General features: G+C 45.9%; 1 protein-coding gene across 1 annotated transcript in view; it reads right to left on the bottom strand.

The window, feature by feature from the left end:
* LOC103595373 (THAP domain-containing protein 4-like) overlaps positions 1-17,091 on the bottom strand; it is a 34,639-nt gene extending 17,548 nt beyond the window's left edge. The window contains exon 1 of the mRNA XM_008578756.1: positions 17,031-17,091. Coding sequence (XP_008576978.1) covers positions 17,031-17,091 — 61 coding nt within the window. The remainder of the gene's footprint in view (positions 1-17,030) is intronic.
* Positions 17,092-18,683: the final 1,592 nt, after the last annotated feature.

Genomic DNA, 18,683 nt, shown 5'->3' with positions numbered 1-18,683 from the left:
AGAGACAAGGACTTTCCTCACCTTCCTCAGAAGGACTGAGAACAGCTCCCATGCCAAATCATGGTGCCCTGGCACGGGGATTTAGTGATGGAGGTAAGAGCAAAAGGAAGGAAAGAAACGGGGGCAGAAAGTTTCAAAGCAGGTGAACTGTGAGGAGCTCAGGCAGCAGGTGGGATTGGAACTGCTGACCTAGCTTCCCGTGAGGACGGCTCTGGGTTTTCCAACAGCCTGTGAGGAGCCCAGTAGGCCTCCTGTGGATGGTGGCCCGAAGGGCTCGGTCTCTCTCTCATTCCACCAAAGTGAGGAATGACACTGCAGGCCTGGGACTCAGAGGTGTAGGGTGGGCGGGTGCAGGGACAGGACAGCAAGGGGACAGGGGTGGCTGGTTGGCTGCTCTGCCAGATGACTCCCGAGGTGGCCCACATCCCCATCATGCTCAGCGGGGACTGATTACAGGCTGAGTGGTCCCAAGTGGCTTTCCAGGATTAGCTCATGTCACCCTCATGTCAGCCAGACGAAGTGGACACTGCTCTTATCCACAATCTAAAATAGCAGAGGCTGTGCAGGGACCATGGGAAAGGCCCACCCCATGTTGCCCGTCAAGGGAGCTGGAAGAGGAGGTCTGACGCCCGGATGCAGCCGTGACCTGCTTCTCATATCTCCTCACCCCGCAAACCTAAGCACTTTGATCTGAATGGAGAACAATGTTGTGGAGAAATTCAAGCGAGGAGAAGCACATGCAGCCGATCTATGCGTGAGCCCAATGTGGAGCCGCATGTTTCATCTACTGAGCTCAAACATGTCGTAGCAGAGAGGCCTCTTCCATGTCAGGACTGATGGCCTGTGACTTTTCCTCCAGGCCTGCTTGCAGCAACGAAGACAGGTATTCTTGGAACCATCTCAGCCTCTGAAACTGCACAACCTAGAATGTAAGTTGAAAGCAATCCAGGAAAAGACTGTCTAAGAGGAAAGGAAGTGAAGGGCTCTGGAATTGGAGAAGCCCTAGTTCAAGAACAAGTGGGAACCGAGAAGGGACAGCACGCGGCCTGGCCTGAAGCAAGAGCAGGGGGTGGTGAGCAGTGAATCCCTCCTGCCAGGCAAAACCAGGCGCCTGAATCAGGAGGGGAGAAAATCCATTTCTTTTCCAGCCTGGCCTCTTTCAGTATTTCCTTTCCAAACTGCCTATGAAAAGTTGGAAAGAGAGAATGGGAACATTTAAACTTTGATAAAACTTTCTTAATTAGACAACAAGATAATTTTAAAACAAGAGTTTTAGTTACAATCTTTGATGGAGATAAGGAATGACAGCTTCACAAACACAAGTGTAGACTCTAGAAAAATTCTCCTGATAAGAACCTTTATGTGCAGCTTGTTACCTCTCACAGAATACACACATTCATTCATTCAAAGTGCCAGGTGCTCTTCTAGGGAGAAGGAAAAAGCAGCTAGCTAACAAAACAGACAAACATCTCTGCCCAGCGCTGTGGAGCATATATTCTAAGTGATGGAAGACAGATAATACACAAAGAAGTAAATAAAGATGCAGAATTTAACGTATTTTAGGAGATAAGCCAGAAAGCCAGATGAGGGCTGTTGAGGCACTTTGAGAACTTCCTTAAAAGGGACAGGACAGCCTCCCTGAGAAGTGTGCAGAGACCAGGGAGGGAAGAGAGGCCCCTGCAGCTACTCTGAAGCCAGGAAGGACGGCTGCAAGAATCCTGGTGGCAGAGGAGGGTGGCCTGGGCTAGCTTGCAGTGGTAGAGGCAGTGGGAAGGACCCAGATTCTGGATCTATCACGAAGACAGAGCCAACTGGATTCGCTCGTGGTTTGGAAGTGAGACATGAGAGAGAGAAGGAGACGACTCTGAGGTTTTGGGCCTGAGCAACTGAGAAGACATACTGCTGTTGACTGGTGGTGGAGACATGGGGGACTGAGAGGAGAGCTTGGGAGGTTTGACGCTTGAGATTCCAATGGCAAAAATCAGTCACCCGAGGTAGCCCAAGTCCTGTAATTTTTAGAAGAAACAGAAATCTGTAATTTTTGACAGACATCTGTGGCCTCAGAGAGTCTTTTGGTTTGGTAGACTTTACTATGCTCAGCACTGAAAAGAAACATTCTTTGCAAACCTCAGGCTTTCGGGCAGCCTCTCTTGCTTGAATGTGCTGAGTGTGCCACAAGGTGGCAATCAGAGACCACTGTCACAGCCTGCTGTGGCTCTTTTGATGAGCTGGACCCTGGTTCCCACATGCTGAGTGTAGCCAAATCTGTGACTGGCCTGCACTGAAGCAGAACGCTAAGATGATGTCGGGGCTGGGCTCGGGGCCCAAGGTCCCAAACCCTGTGGTGGTATTTTTACCAGCCCACCCCTGGCACTCAGGGTAAGGGATTCAGCCAAGGTGTGGGAACTGGTGCAAGTCTGGTCAACTAGGCACCCTGGCAGAAGGGAGTGGACAGGGGCTTGTTCTGCTTGTGGTCCGTCCAGAATCTGATCTGCTGCTCCACTCAGAGTGGTGATCTGCAGCCCCTTCACCCCGACACACACACCTGAGCCCTCAGTGCAGACGGCACAGGTGCCTCACTCTGAAGGGGGCCTTTGGAGAAGTTGGGGAGAGCTGGGCAGTCCCCTTCCCCCGGGTGTCAGCATAAAAAGTGAAGCAGCCAGGGTGGGCAAGTGCTGGGCATGGATTTCACTTCTCTGGATCTCAGGGGCTGGGGACCACCATTGTGCCTCAGGAGGTCTTCGTGGGATCCAGTGAGGGCCACAGGGGACAACCTGCATGTTCTTTTCAGTCAATTTCGTCCTTTTGCTCAGGCAGGGCCGAAGGAGGAGGGAGTGAGCAGGCCTGCCCTGGGGAGGGAGGCCCATGCGGTGCGCCCACCCAGGAGCCAGTGCCAGGGCTGAGCCTCCCAGGAGGGCCCGCTGTCCTGGCCCTGGTGCCCATTCACACAGCTCATTACAGGAAACCTCCTCCCATAAACGCTGTGGTGGGAATGATACTGCCCCCTCCCAGACCACGGAGACGCCCTCTGAGGTGAGCTCCGACCGGGCAGCCAGCTGGCCTCCCCACACCAACACGTCTTCTGCCACTCAGTGTCCCCTGGGGCCAGCACTGTGTCCTTCTTCTAGCCCCCTCTGTCAGTGGCCACCCTGCCACCCCCGGGAGCGCCCTGTCCTCCCTCCCAGGGCTTCTCCCCCGCCTCACTCGTTCACTTGGTGGACACCTCCCACCAGCAAGACTACGCACGGCTTCCACCTCTGAGATGCCATCGGGCCCTTCCCGCCCACCTGCTCCACTGGGAAGACCCGAGGGAGGGCCCTGTCTTCACCAAACCTGCTCCTCAGAGGAACCTGGAGAGGAGGCAGTCCTCAAATGTCGGGCGAAAGAGAAACAGAGACAGGGAAGAGGGACAGAGAGAGAAACAGAGATAGAGAGAGACACAGGCAGGCAGACAGAGAGGCGGGGATAGAAAGACACAGAGGAAGACAGAGAGATGCATTTCCCTCTTCCTTCCCTCCAGACCTCCCCGGGGATGTCTCCCAGAGAATGTGATCAGGTCAGTTCGCACTGTCTCCTTCTCTCCCAGGAATTAAACACACAAAACAAAACAAACAAAAAAAGGAACGGAAAAAACTTTTCCCTGAACTTGATTTTTAGTGAAAACAGGTCACAGATACAACCCATGGCCGCCTAAATACACAGGAGGGCTGCGCTGGTCAGAACTTTGTGAAGGTGGACGGCAGCAGGAGAAGGCTGTGGGCCGGGCCTGGCTCGCAGGAGTGAGCCCTGTTTGCAGGGAGAAGCCTGCCCTTGAGGCAGCAGCGAAAGGGGGGCCCTGGGGCCTGGAAGACTCCTCCGGCCCTGTCTGCCACAGGCCAGACATTTCACCACATACTTTAAAAACGGAATGAAGCAATCACCTCTATGAAGAAAGGCTACTAACTAGAAATGTAAGAACTTGGGAAAGAAATGGCAAGAAAACAGGAGGAGGTGAAACGTGAGCTGGCAGAAGTTGGACAGAAGTAAAAGAAAAAACAGAAGCAAACCACCATCAAAATGAAGCTGGGAGTGGAAGGAGCACGGGGAGAAGTAGACACCAGCACAGAGCACAGTGATGAGAAGAGTCTGAAAGAAAATGATAAAAGAAAATAAAGAGATGGAAACAAAGTTAAACAGGATTAGCGTCCTCCTGCACTGCGGATGATCGGTGCAGCCTTGTGGAAAACAGTGTGGCATTTCCTCAGAAGGTGAAGCATGGAGTAAGGACCCAGCAGAAATGAAAACGTGCCTGCACAAAAAACTGCACACGAATGCTTACGGTAGCATTACTCATAACAGCCAAAAAGTGGAAGCTATGCAAACGTCCATCAACAAACGAATAAACAAGATGGACTATATCCAGACAATGGAATAAACTATCAATTGGCCATAAAAAGGAAAGAAGCACACACATGCTACAGCACGGATGAACCTTGAAAACACTACGCTGAGTGAAATAAGTCAGACTCAAAAAGCAGGTACTATGATTCCCTTTATATGAAATGTCCAGAACAGGCAAATCTCGAGACAGAAAGTAGATTAGTGGCTTCTCCACAGTAAGGTTCAGTGGCAGAAGATACAAGAGCCACACTTACAAGATGCATAAGGAAAGAAAGTGCATGGCAAGGGTTTTATAGCTAGCTACAAACTTCTGTGACATACACAGCCACAGACCTGTGCTACCCAGCCGGGTGGCTAGTGGCCACACATGAGAATCTGAACTGTGGCTGGTCCACTGGGATGTGCTGTAAGTGTAGATATGCACTGGATTTCGAAAACTCAGTCAAAAAAACAGCCAAATAGCTCAAAAATTTTAAACTGTAATTTATATTACTGGTTACATACTGAAATAGTGTTTTAGATAACAATGGATTAAAAAACATGTATTACTAAAATTAATTTCACTTGTTTCTTTTAAATGTGGCTATTAGGAAATTTTAAATTACCCATGAGGCTCACTCTCCAGTCCTATTGGACAGCACTGGAGTGGGCAGGTGTCAACACTCCACACTCAGAGTGCTGTTCCTGTGTCTTCTCCCTGAGGACATTCCTAGAGGAGAGGATTCACCGAAGCACAATGGGGAAACAATGGCCAAGGAAATCACAGTAAGTACTGAATCTATTCAACAGAAAGACAAATTTGGGCACTGGTTACTGGTGCTGGACGCTGGTCACACAGGCATGACACTGCTGCAGATCTTCTGGTATTTCAAGAAAAGCCAGAAATATCAATTTTAGGGTAAAATATCCTAGTTTCTAAAGATTCGTTCAAATTACAAGAAACAGCAGAGCTGTGGTGTGAGTCACACACCCTTGTCCCTGGCTCTGTCCTGTCCACAAACTGGTCACAGCCCTGGTTTCACGACACGAGGCAGGTGCTGGAGTCAGTGGTGCTCAGCGGCCTTCAGCACGGCTGCTCCAGACCAGGTCGCACACTCCTGCCCCTTCCCACGTCTGCTCTGTGCTTCCCCACCTTGCTCCTTCCTTTCCTTCACAAACTGCTCGTGAGAGAAAACTGCTGCTGGTCACCCAACTTGTTCCTGTGCGTCCTAAGCCTGTGGCTCATTGAACATCCAGGGCAATCTTTGTTGCCCTCAGCTGTGCTTCTGAGAGAGCAGGCTTCATGTTGTTCAAGATGCTCCAGACACTCGGCACAGCTTTAAGTTCTCCTGTGCGCTGGCCCCAGCAGGCCCGCTGCCAGCACACAGCCAGGATGGACTGGCCACTGATGTAAATATTAAACAACAAAGAGCAAGTGGAACAAAACAACAGAAGCTGCTACAAGATGCCTGTGGGGACTGGGTGAAGGTGGGTTGGTAAGGAAAGGAAAACACAGCTAGTTATGGCACAAGAATTGGGCTTATACAAAGTTCGGTCATGTTTAACCCACTGTCTGTGCTTCCACATCAATCTTGGTGGGCCTGAGACCTGGCAGAATGCTTTTATCTAGAAGGTGGTGGGGACAGAGAGCCATCAAAGATGGACCCAGGAACTTTCTGCCTCAGCCCTCCCTTGCTAGAAGGCAGAAAAGATGTCTATAGGAGGAATTCTAACAAAACACCGAAAAGGATACCACAGATAGAAATGCGGCAGCAGGAGCACACAGACAGGGAAGCCATGGGAGTGGGGTGGGGGTGTGAGAAGTTGCTCCAGGAAGCATCCTCCCCTCTTGAAGAATGAGGAGGACAGGGGATGGGGACGGTGAACTATATGGGGCTTGGAAGGGGAGCTGTGCTCATAAGTCAGGCCGCCCAAGACCTGTGAACCACCCAGTGCCTGGCCTGTGGGTCTGAGACAGGGCGGGGGCTATGCCTGACACCTCGGAACACACATGTCCCTTCTTTGTTCCATGATAACAGCTGTGGGCCTGGTCTGAGTGAGGCTTTGCCTAACAGGAGCTGCACTTTGGGGGCTCAGGCAGGGGAGAGGAACTGAGAGGCTGCTTAGGCCAAGGCAACTGAGGCTAGAAGTTGGACGTCTGGAGCACGGATGACAGAATCGCCAGAACCAGAAGACGGGAAGAGACTCAAGATGCCCTGTGGTCAGGGCAGAGGTGTACAGAAGGCAGGTGGCAGAAGCAGGTGGAGGGGGAGGTGAGCAGCATTGCTGGCATCAGCCTGGAAGGGCACTGGCAATGCCAGCGGGAAGGGCAGGGTGAAAGCACAGGGGCCACAAGGGCCTCGGCACCAGAGAGAAGACGAGCGCACCTGACGGGTGGTGCCTCAACAGAGGGTGGGAAGGTGTCCCCGGACAAGCAGGTGGGAAAGACTGCTGAGTGCCTCAATTTCTTGCCTCTCACAAATTCTGGTTAAAATCCATTCAATCACACGTGTGCCTGTGAATGGACTTTGCAACAACAGGAAAGTGCACAAAAGGTCATGGGAGCAAGTCTATAAACTGACACTCAGCAAGGCCTCCTGGAGGCAGAAGTTCTGATTCAGACACCAGCTGTCTCTGCGGCACTCAGGGCTCCTGTCTGGTGGGCTCTACAGACAAACACTGATTCCATCACACTCGAGAAAGAAAAAGAAGCAGTGTTTATTTAGCAATATCTGGAAAGAAAAAAAGATGAGAAAATTCTAAAATGACTCTTCAGAAGAAATACTTGAGTAGAAAAAGTCATACTTAGTGGAAATGCAGGGCAGACTGTTAAGTACCTATACATGAGGCTGTTCACATTGCCAAGGGTTAAAGAGCAGTGCAGTCACACCAAAGAAGATCTGACTGTCAGTGGAACAGTGAACTTGAGAATACTTCAAGTTCTCTAGCTATCCCAGCTTGCAGTTATTTGCTCTTAATCTTAATGAATTTTTATTTAAACAAGGACAGCAGGTTGGGCAGTAAACAAAATGAGCCCTTGCTTCCTCCTGGACACACTGCACTGCGCCAGGCAGTGCCTGAGACACACTGTGGGTCACCCAGGTCCCTGGGGGGCTGGCTCCCACTGTGCCCTCAATCGCTTCTAAGCGGCACTACTGTCTGGGCAACTGCTACCAGCTCCTTGATGCACCAGTGGAGAGGAAGAGGACGGCAAATGAGATAGTTCCAACCACCAGGATATGCAAGCCTAGAATATGTCAAACTTCACAGAACTGTATCCTCAAGATTTGTGTATTTTACTCTATGTAAATTATACTTCACTAGAGAAATTAAAATGAATAAAAGATCCAGCCTATTTGCTACTTTTGTTTTTGTCTTTTTTAGTGTCCGGCAACGGACCGCAACCCTCAGTGTCGTGCCCGTACCGGACCGGGACCGGCAACGGGATTGCAACCCTCGGTGCTGCGTCCACCCCTCGCTCAGCCAGTGAGCGGGAACCGGTCTGTATGTGGGATCCGAACCCTCGGCGGGAGCGCCACTGTGCTCCCAAGCGGCGCACTGTAGCAGTGCGCCACTGGGCCGGCCCCCTATTTGCTACTTTTAACCACTTCAAATAAACCACATAGATTTTTCTATGCATTTTTTCCTGATTTCCTTTTTCTTTTATTAAAATCTCAACCAAAACGCAATAAATTTAAAAATTTTCTACAACAAGTTCAAATGTTCATTTTTTGGCCCAGGGCATTGAAAGCAGGCTTACCCATCCCTAAGTTTTCTAGACACACTGGTGAAGGTTCCTCAAGGTTGTTTTCTGCCAATTGACAGGAAATGTTTGCACCTGGCTGTTAATGGCTCTGCAGGAAGTGAATGCTAAATTAAAAGAGTGCATTCTGGGAATTGTAGTTCCACTATAAAAGATCATTTCTCAGAAGAAAGTGGAAGACAATGACAGCCTGGGTTTTAGAGCTGGAAAGGGCTTTGGAGAGCAATCACATTTTATGAATGAGGGACAGGCCAGAGAGGTTAAATGTGTCCTGCAGAGCGAGGAGTGAGAGACTTCTACGCTCGGCTACTACTCTCACGGACTACAACAGAGTGGGAAAAACACAGTGAGCCAGGCACATAATCAAAGCTGCTTCTTTCCAGAGCAGTCACTCTGGAAACTCCTGATTGTACTCTTCTGTCTCCTACAGGGCTGGCCTCTCACTTACCCTGCCTTTAAAGGAGGAGGCTCAGAGACTGTCTCCTGGCAAACAGGCCCAGGAACCCAGTGGCAGGAAAGGAGTGGAAACACTTGCTGGGACCTTGGAATGAAATCCTTCTTGGTACCTCCCACCCTCACATAACTTTGTATTAACGACAATAGTGTTTCCTGCCATGGCACACACAGAAAAATGACACCAATTGCACAGCACAACTGGGTGAAACAGAGTAGAGGCTGCCCGGCCAGCAGTGCCCGCCCCACTGAAGGGCTGGGTCCTAACAGCATGGCACACCAGAGGGAAGCTGTGCTTTTAAATGATAGCAGGGCCCTCAATCTATCAGCCACAAAATGGAAAGGTGCACGCACACACACACAGGGAAAACAGAAATGATGGAGAGAGATTAGAGCAAATATTTCCTTGAAATAAAAAAGGAACATAAAGGGGGTCCAATAATTATTGTTTGTAGAGCTATGTTTGATTACCTAGTTAATCCAAAAGTCTCAATTGAAAAACTATTGGAGTTGTAAGTGAATTTGATAAGATGGCTAATTACTAAAATTGGTAGTTTCCCCACATGTTATCTATAACCAAACTAAAATTAATGGAAGCAGGAAGCTTCCAGTTTCATCTCTGACATGTAAAGAGCTTAGAAGTCATAATCCTCATCCTTATAACAAGAAAAACACTGAGCAAAATGAAAAGCCAATGACTTTTCTTGGACCCATCAGAGAAGTGAAGTCACAGCTGAGGTCAGCTTACCTGGAGCAGAACCTACAGGAGACATGGACTGGGAGGAACTCTTGATGGTCATTGAGATGAAATGCCGGAGGCTAAGTGTGGGAACTGGGGATTATAGTCCTGGGGGCCCCACATTTTCATGGGTTTTACCTCCCAAAACCCCATCAGGTACTCACCATTAAAGCCAGACAAAAAAGATCACCTCACACCTCTTCTGGCAGGGGGAAGGAGAAGGCGACCATTTTGAAATAAGCCCAAGGCATTCTACAAAACCAAGGCCTGCTCTGCAGTGAAGAGACTTTCCCAGGGACTTATCTCACCTGGGGAATGACATTTCCTCACTTGCTCTTGTCTCACCAAAGGAGGGGAGAGAAAGGGAAGAAACACTTGTGAAGGTCACAGTTGGGGACACAGGCCACTGAAAGGCTGAAATCTAATCTTAAGAGCATAGACTGACCGCTTCCCCTCCCCACACCTACCACCGCACCACAGGGCTCCAGCATAATAACATGGATTATAGCAGAAGAGGCCCCCAGGCACATGCTCTGTGCACGTAGTTGTTAGGAAAACCCAAAGACAAGAGAGAAGACAAAAACAAGGATATTAGAGGAATTTGAAGCCCCTGGTGTCTACAGTCACTGCAGAGATTAAACAGCCCAACGCTAGCCAGATTAAGGGGCTACCTCACACTAAAGGCCAATTTACCTTTATAATCTGATATATCAAGTCCAGCTTTCAACAAAAAAATTACAAGCCATGCTACAAGACAAGAAAAAACAGTCTGGACCGACCCTGTGGCTCACTCGGGAGAGTGCGGTGCTGGGAGCGCCGAGGCTGCGGGTTCAGATCCTATATAGGGATGGCCGGTGCGCTCACTGGCTGAGCACAGTGTGGGCGACACCAAGCCAAGGGTTACAATCCCCTTACTGGTCACAAAAAAAAAAAAAAAGAAAAAACAGTCTGAAGAGACAGAACAAGCATCAGAACCAGACTCAGATATGGTGGAGATTTTGGAATTGCCAGTCTGAGAATTTAAAATAAGTGTGACTAAACATGTTAATGCCTCTAAATAAAAAAATGTGGACAACATGCAAGAACAGGTGGGCAATGTAAGAGGAGAGATGGACAAAAGAATTGGAAGGAAATGCCACAAAGCAAACACTGCAACAGAAATGAGGAATCTCAGACAGCACACAAGTGCCTGGTATGGCTGGGGAAAGCACTGGTACTTAAGATGTGTCAATAGAAACCTCCCAAAGGGAGAGGAAAAGAACAATTTTTTAAAAAAGTCAATGAAAATCAGGATTATCAGAGAATTGTGGGACAATTACAAATGTGTTACATATAAATAATGAGAATACCAGAAGGAGAAGAAAGCAGAAGAAATATCTGAGGTAATAATAGTTGAGAATTTTCCAAAATTAATGACAGATACCAGACCACAGATCCAGGAAACTCAGAGAACATCAAGCAGGATAAATACCAAAAAATCTGTACATAGGCATATCATAGTCAAACGTAGAAAACAAAAGGCAAAGAGAACCTTGAAAGAAGCCAGAGGAAACAACGCTTACGTGTAGAACAAAAAGGATAAGAATCACAGCAGACTTCTTGTGAGAAACCATGCAAGCAAAAAAAAAAAAAAAAAAGAATTCTATATCCAATGAGACCATCCTTCAGACACAGAGGAGAAATAAAAACTTTCTCAAACAAAAGTTTAGGGAATTCATTGGCAGTAGACCTTCCATGCAAGAAATATTTTAAATTAATAACAGTAACTGTGATCACGGCATACGTACAAGTGAAATGAGTGACAGCGATTTTATAAGGGAAAGGTAGAAGGAACTGGATACTGTCAGGAGGTGCCTGCACTACCCACGGAGCAGGACAGTGCTGTCTGAAAGTGGACTTGATCAGTTGTAAATGTACAGTGCAAACTCTAGGCTGACCACTAGAAACATGTTAAAAAGAAGTTTAATTGTTATGCTAAAAGAGGAGAGAGATTGAAATCATATAAATTGCTCAGTTAAAGCCAGAGAAGGCAGAAAAAGAAGGGAAGAAAATAAAAAAAAGCTTTGTAATGTCAAGGTAACAGGTCTGGATTCCCATATCGGTCAGCTGCCAAAAAATATATATAGACAAATAAGTAAAAATTAAAAAAATAAAAAGCAAAGAATAGAAAGCAGTTACAAAAATAGTTGACATTAATCCAAAAGTATCAATAATCACTTTAAATGTGAATGGTTTAAGTACACAGACTTAAAAGACAAAGGCTATAAGAAAACAAACAAAAAAAGACCCCACTATGTGTCTATAAGAAACCCAGTTTAGCTGGTTAGCTCAGGTGGTTACAGCATGGTGTTATAACATCAAGGTTGAGGTCAAGGGTTCAGATCCCCATATGGGGCAGCCACCAAAAAAAATTAAAAAATAAAAAACACACACACATACATATAAGAAACCCTCTTTAAATATAAAGAGATAGATTAAAAGTAAAGGAATAGAGAATGATATCTCATGCTAACACTAATCGAAAGAAAGCTAGAGTAGTTATATTAATTTCAGACAAAGAAGACATGAGGACAAGAAATATCAAGGATAAAGAGGGGCAGGCACTACGTAATACAAAGGCATCAATTCTCCAAGAAGCCATAACAATCTTTAAGGTGAATGTATCTAATAACAAAGCATCAAAATATGTGAGACAAAAACTGACAGAACGGCAAGAAGAATCCATGAATCCAACATTACAGTAAGAGACTTCAACACCCTCCATCAGAAATGGGCAGATCAGCAGGCAGAAAACCAATAATGGCACAGTTTAACTCAACAGCACCATCAATCAAGGATATAATGGGCATCTTTAGACCACTTTCATCCAACAATAGCAGAATACACATTCTTTTCAAATTCGCATGGAATATTCACTGAGACAGACCACATTCTGGGCCATAGAACACATCTTAACAAATTAAAAATAATAGAAATCATACACAGTATGCTCTCAGAACACAGTGGAATTAAACTAGAAATCAGTAACATCAAGATAGTTGAACAATACCCAAATATAGGAAGATTAAACAACACACTCCTAAAATAACATGTGGGTCAAGAAGAAGTCTCAACAGTGGGGCTGGCCAGTTAGCTCACTTGGGAGAGTATGGTGCTGGTAACTCTAAGGTCAAGGGTTCAGATCCTGAACTGGCCAGGCACCAAAAAAAAGAAAAGAAAAGAAAGTCTCATTAGAAATTTCTAAAATATTTGAATTAAATGAAAATGAAAACACAACCTATCAAAATTTATGGGATGAAGCCAAAGTAATGTTTAGAGGGAAATTTATAGCATTAAATGCAGATATTGGAAAAGAAGAAAGATTTAAAATCAATAATCTAAGCTTTTACCCTAAGAAAGTAGAGAAAGAAGAGCAATTAAGTCAAACACAAGCTAGAGAAAAGAAACAATAAAAATTAGAGCAGAAATCAATGAAATTGAAAACAGGAAAACAATTAGGAAAATCAACAAAAGCAAAGGCTGTTTTTTTTGAAAAGATCAATAAAATTGATAAACCTCCAGCCTGGCTAACCAAGAAAAAAAGAGAGATGATCCAAATTACCAGTATCATAAATAAAAGGGTCATCACTATTAATCGCATGGCCATGAAAAGGTGAATAAAATACCGTCATCATCTCCATGTCACAAATTTAATAACTTAGATGAAATGGGCCAATTCCTTGTGAGACACATCTACCAAAACTCATGTGACGAGAAACAGATAATCTGCATAGGACTATATTGAATATAGGGAAAAAACAAATGTTTTTCTGTACATCCACACTCAGCACTTCTGTGACCAGATTATAAACATTTCTGTGACAAGTTAAAGGCTAAGTCTCACAAGATGCCCCTCACTTCAGATGCCAATTGCAAGTAGTGGGTCCCCGGGTTACCCATACATCTGTCAGACTTGGCTACCAATCAAGGGTTCCCACGGCCCCTCCCGGGTTTGGTAATTTGCTAGAACGGCTCATAGAACCAGGGCAAGTAAACTTACTATTACCAACATATTGTAAAGGACACAACTCAGGGACAAGGAGAAGGCAGAGGTGCACAGGGCAAGGTTCTCCAGGTGTGGCACTAACCAGGGGCTCCACTTGTCCACCACCCAGGAGACTCTTGGGACCCCTTCCTTTCGGGTTTCTATTAAGGCTTCATTAGGGAGGCATGACTGAATAAGTCACTGGCCGTTGGTGACTGAACCAAATCTCCAGACCCTTCCCCTCCCGGGAGGTCAGGGTTTGAGGCTTCTAGTTCAACCCTCTGAACACGTGGCTGGTTCCCTGGCCAGCAGCCCCCAATCCCCAGGAGTCATCTTATTAGCACAAACTCAGGGGTGAGTGAAAGGGGCATATTATGAATAACAGAAGACAATCCTCTCACCTAAATCACTCAGGAAATTACAAGGGTTTTTAGTAGCCCTGTGCCAGGAGCCAGGGTGAAGGCCAAATATATGTATTTTTTATCATGTCACAATACTTAATGGTGAGAAACTAGAAGCTTTCCCATCAAGATCAGGAACAAGGCAAGGAGGTTGCCTCTCACCACTTGTATTCAGCATCATCCTCAAAGTCCTAGCTAGAAACAGACCGTACACCTATCACAAAAACTCAAAATGGTTCAGAGACCTAAATATAAAACTCCTATGAGTTTTTAGATATATCACCAAATTCATGACCCATGTAAGAAGAAATTGGTAAGATGGACTTTATTAAAATTGAAAACTCCTGTTCTGCTGAAGACACTGTTAAGAGAATAGACAAGCCACAGATTAGGAGAAAATATTTGCAAAACACATATCTGATAAAGGTGACCCATGTAAGAAGAAATTGGTAAGATGGACTTTATTAAAATTGAAAACTCCTGTTCTGCCGAAGACACTGTTAAGAGAATAGACAAGCCACAGATTAGGAGAAAATATTTGCAAAACACATATCTGATAAAGGACTGGTGTCCAAAATATACAAAGAACTCCTAAAATGCAACAATAGAAAAACAACCCAGTTTAAAAATGGGCCAAAGATATGAACAGATACCTCACCAAAGACGATATACAGATGACAAGCATATAAAAAGATGTTCAATATCATATGTTGTTAAAATCCAAAAATCTGAGAACACCGAATGCTAAAGGATGTGGAGAAACAGGAGCTCTTACTCATTGCTGGTGGGAAAACAAAACTGTCGGTTTCTTACATAAAGCTAAGAAAACTGGCAAACTGGAAGCAACAAGACCTCCTGTGATAGGTAAGTGGAAAAACAAACCGTGGTACCACCACACAGTGGGATGTTACACAGTGATAAAAATAAATTAGATATCAAGCCACGAAATGATATGGAAGAACTTTATTATTATTTTTTTTAATTTTTTTTTTTTTTGTCCTTTTTGAGACCGGCCGCACCGTGCTCAGCCAGTGAGCGCTGTGAGCGCACCGGTCATCTCTATATAGGATCCGAACCCGCGGTGGGAGCGCTCGCTCCCAGCGCCGCACTCTCCCGAGTGCGCCACGGGCTCGGCCCGATATGGAAGAACTTTAAATGCATGTTGCTGAGTGAAAAAGTCTGAAAGGGTAACACATTAGATTTCATAATAGCCTTATATGCCAACTGTTTGGCATTCTAGAAAAGGCAAAACTACAGAGACAGTAAAGAGATCAGTGGTTGCCATGGGCTAGGGAGACGTGGGAAGGGAAGAGTAGGTAGAGGACAGGGCATTTTTAGGGTGATGAAGCTATTCTGCACGATAGTGTAATGTGGATACGTGGCATCAGACGTGTCAACATCAAGTACAGCACAGTGAGCACCAGTGAGACCATGGACTGTGTTAGTAATCAAGATCAATATTGGTTCCTGTCTTGTGACAAATGCACTGCACTGATGCGAGATATTAATTATAGGGGACGAGCAGGCAAAGGAATTCTCTGTACTACCTCTTAAACTTTTTGTAAATCTAAAACTGTCCTAAAAACAATCCATTTTCTAAAGAAATAAGCAACAGAAGTTGGGGAGTGGGTAGAGGCAGTGGTGAACACGGATGTCAGACTACTGACACATGCTGGAGCTGGGGGCAGGGACATGGGGCTTTGCTATACTACTCTGCTTAATTTGTATATATTCAAGATTTTTCACAATAAAAAGCTTTTAAAAATCCACATTAACTTAGGAATTATATGTAGATAATGAATCTGTAAAGGAACAAGAAGAAAACACAGATTTTTGAAGCAAGCTCTAAGTTATGAAACTGAAGGAAGTGGCTGAATAACATTTGCAGAGGTTAACATGGGGCTTTGCTATACTACTCTGCTTAATTTGTATATATTCAAGATTTTTCACAATAAAAAGCTTTTAAAAATCCACATTAACTTAGGAATTATATGTAGATAATGAATCTGTAAAGGAACAAGAAGAAAACACAGATTTTTGAAGCAAGCTCTAAGTTATGAAACTGAAGGAAGTGGCTGAATAACATTTGCAGAGGTTAACATGCTTATTATTTCAGCAATATTCATAACTAAGCGAGCAAGGAAGGGCACATTGGATAAGACCACGGAGAACCACTCGCCCTCGCTGGTTCACAGAAATGCAGATGATGTACCGTCAAGGAACGTCCCTGGTTTCGGAGTGACAGTGCCCAGTGTTTGCGAGGGCTCAGGGAAGAGTGCGGCATCCTGGAGGATGCCGATCGGCCATGGCTCCTGGAGGATGGCCTGCTCTAACCTCGGAGGTCCTCGGCCCAGCTACTCCATTCTGGGGAACTTGTCCAAAAACAAAGGGATTAGTTAAAGCTAACAGACTGAATAAGCACGTGGATAGCCCTTTCCACATAAATCCCTGAAAAATGACCAAAGGATTCCTTCACTGAAGAATAAATCCATAACTGCACTGAGACATCAAGAAAGCAGACAGCTTGAAGAAGGCATCCCAGACAGACAGCAGGCCTGCCAACAGACCATCCTGAGGGGAGGCACCTCCAGCCGCTCCACTGCTCCTCCTGACACCTCCTGCTTGCTCTCCACACCCTCCAGGCCGCTCCAGAGTCCAGCCCTGTACCTCCCCCCACAGGCCCCCACCACTGACGGACAAAACTCCCTCATAGCCACGTTGCCTTTGGTCCACTCGTCCAGCTCCCCTTCACGGCTAAGCCCCTTAAAGACAATGCCTCAACCCTGGCTTCACTCCCCACCTCCCCTGCGCCCCCTATGCACCAATCTCCACTCCCACCATGCCAACGAGACTGGTCACCAGGGGACCCATGGGGCTGCATCCTGCTGTCTCCAGCACCACTGGGGGCCCCTCTTCTCCCCTCATGGCTCCTGTGACTCCATGCTCCCCCTCTCAGTGTCCTCTTCTCAACCTGCTTTGGCTACACCTCTATAACCACAGCCTGCTCTCAGTGTAGATGTGGAACCCAGCCCAGCACCTCGTTCAGTCCCATGGCTTCAAACACCTCTGACCTCATCCTGACACTCCAGATTCACATGCCCAACTTTAAAAGGCCAGGTGTTGTTCAAAGCCTGGCAGTACCACTCAAGACATGTCAAACACTATTCCTCACTTCCACCTGCTCCTCCCCAGGCCTCCCCCACCTCAGTGGAGGGCACCACCATCCACCTGGGAACTCAAGCCCAAGTTCAGCAGCTGGCCTTGGTTGCTCTTTTCCTTCTCAGCTCTCACAGCCCAGCCAATCCTGCAGCATCTCCACCTTCACCACCACCCTCTCCCCCGTCTGAGCCATTGCCACCTGCCCTGGGACCACGGCAGCAGCTGCCAGAGCCCCCTACCCACCTCCTCATAGTCCCTTGCCATCCTTCCTCCACGTCAGCAGGGGGATCTTCTACAAAACCTACAGGTCACTCCCTGCTTAAAACCGTCCCATCAATTCCCAACACACAAGGAAGGAAATAATCAAGGAAACAACAGAAGAAAATTTTCCACATCTAAAAAGTGATGATCAGTGGGCCTACGAGTCGATGAAGGTGACATGCTACATACCAGGAACAAAAAGGAAACCTTACTCTGCATGAAGAGGCAGGTCACATACAAAGAAACCCGAGTCCGACTGGCTTCAGACAATGGAACTGCACAGAGGTAAAGAAACGATTCCTTCAGGTTCAGACAGGAGAGGGTTTTACACCTCGAACTGTGTTCTCAACCAAACTAGCCTCTGAATGTGGGGCAAAGCAAAGATGTTCTCTTATACTCAAGGGCACAGAAAAACAGACAGTCACAAACCGAACCTCTCAAAATTTTACTGGAACATGAACTATAAATCTAAATAATTATGGTTGCAGGATGGGGAAAAATAAGATCATGGAACTCAGACCACAGACAGTCTTGACCTGGGGGAGACAGCATCATGGGACAAACCACCCCTAAACATTCACAGAAAGACAAGCTGGCTTACATGTTCACTTTAAAACTGAAAGACATCCACCAGAAGAATAGAAAAAGAAATGAGAAAGCCTAACAAATTAAAAAACGAAAAGGTAGGCCCAAATTCCAACTTACCAATAATCAAAACTGTAAGTTGATGAAAGTACTCTATAAAAAGATGATGACTCTCAGTTGGAGTTAAAAATATAACTATAAATATAAAGTAACACAAAAAGGTTGGAAATAAGGAGATAGAGAAATAAGACTTTAGGGCTGGCCCGTAGCTCACTCGGAGAGTGTGGTGCTGATAACACCAAGGCCACGGGTTTGGATCCCATATAGGGATGGCCGGTTCGCTCACTGGCTGAGCGTGGTGCTGACAACAGCAAGTCAAGGCTTAAGATCCCCTTACCGGTCATCTTTAAAAAAAAAAAAAAAAAAAAGAAAGAAGACTTTAAATGGAACAAAAAGGGGTTTTCTGTGTTGATAACATTCAGAAAACTTATGCATCTAACAATGTGGTCTTGAAACACAACGCGAAACTTGGTAGAAGAACGAGGCACCTCCAGAATCTCAGTTAAGAGAACTTCTTACCTTTCTTAGAAATCAACAGACCAAGTTCCTAATAAGAATTTAGGGTAACAAATCTGTAGAGTAACACAAATAAGCAAGATCCTAGTCTTGTGTGACAGAGAACAATGTGGCCAACAAGTGAAGAGGACACATTCTTCTCAAACTGCAATCAAGTCATGAAAACAGACTGTGTATTAAGCCACAATGAAATCTCAAGACTTCAAAAAGCAGAACTCTTTAAGAGACCATGTAACTGGAACTTAATGCAATAAATTTAAAAAATGACTACAAAAAAATTAGCTCTCCTCCCCCAATCTATCCATTTGAAAAATTGTCAACACCCTTCTAAGTAACTCTAGGGTTAAAGAGGAAATCAAAACC

The sequence above is a fragment of the Galeopterus variegatus genome, unplaced genomic scaffold, assembly GCF_000696425.1.
Source record: "Galeopterus variegatus unplaced genomic scaffold, G_variegatus-3.0.2 Scaffold1752, whole genome shotgun sequence".
Classification (NCBI taxonomy): domain Eukaryota; kingdom Metazoa; phylum Chordata; class Mammalia; order Dermoptera; family Cynocephalidae; genus Galeopterus; species Galeopterus variegatus.
The sequence above is the reverse complement of the archived record's forward strand: the minus strand, read 5'-3'. Positions and strand labels throughout refer to the sequence as shown.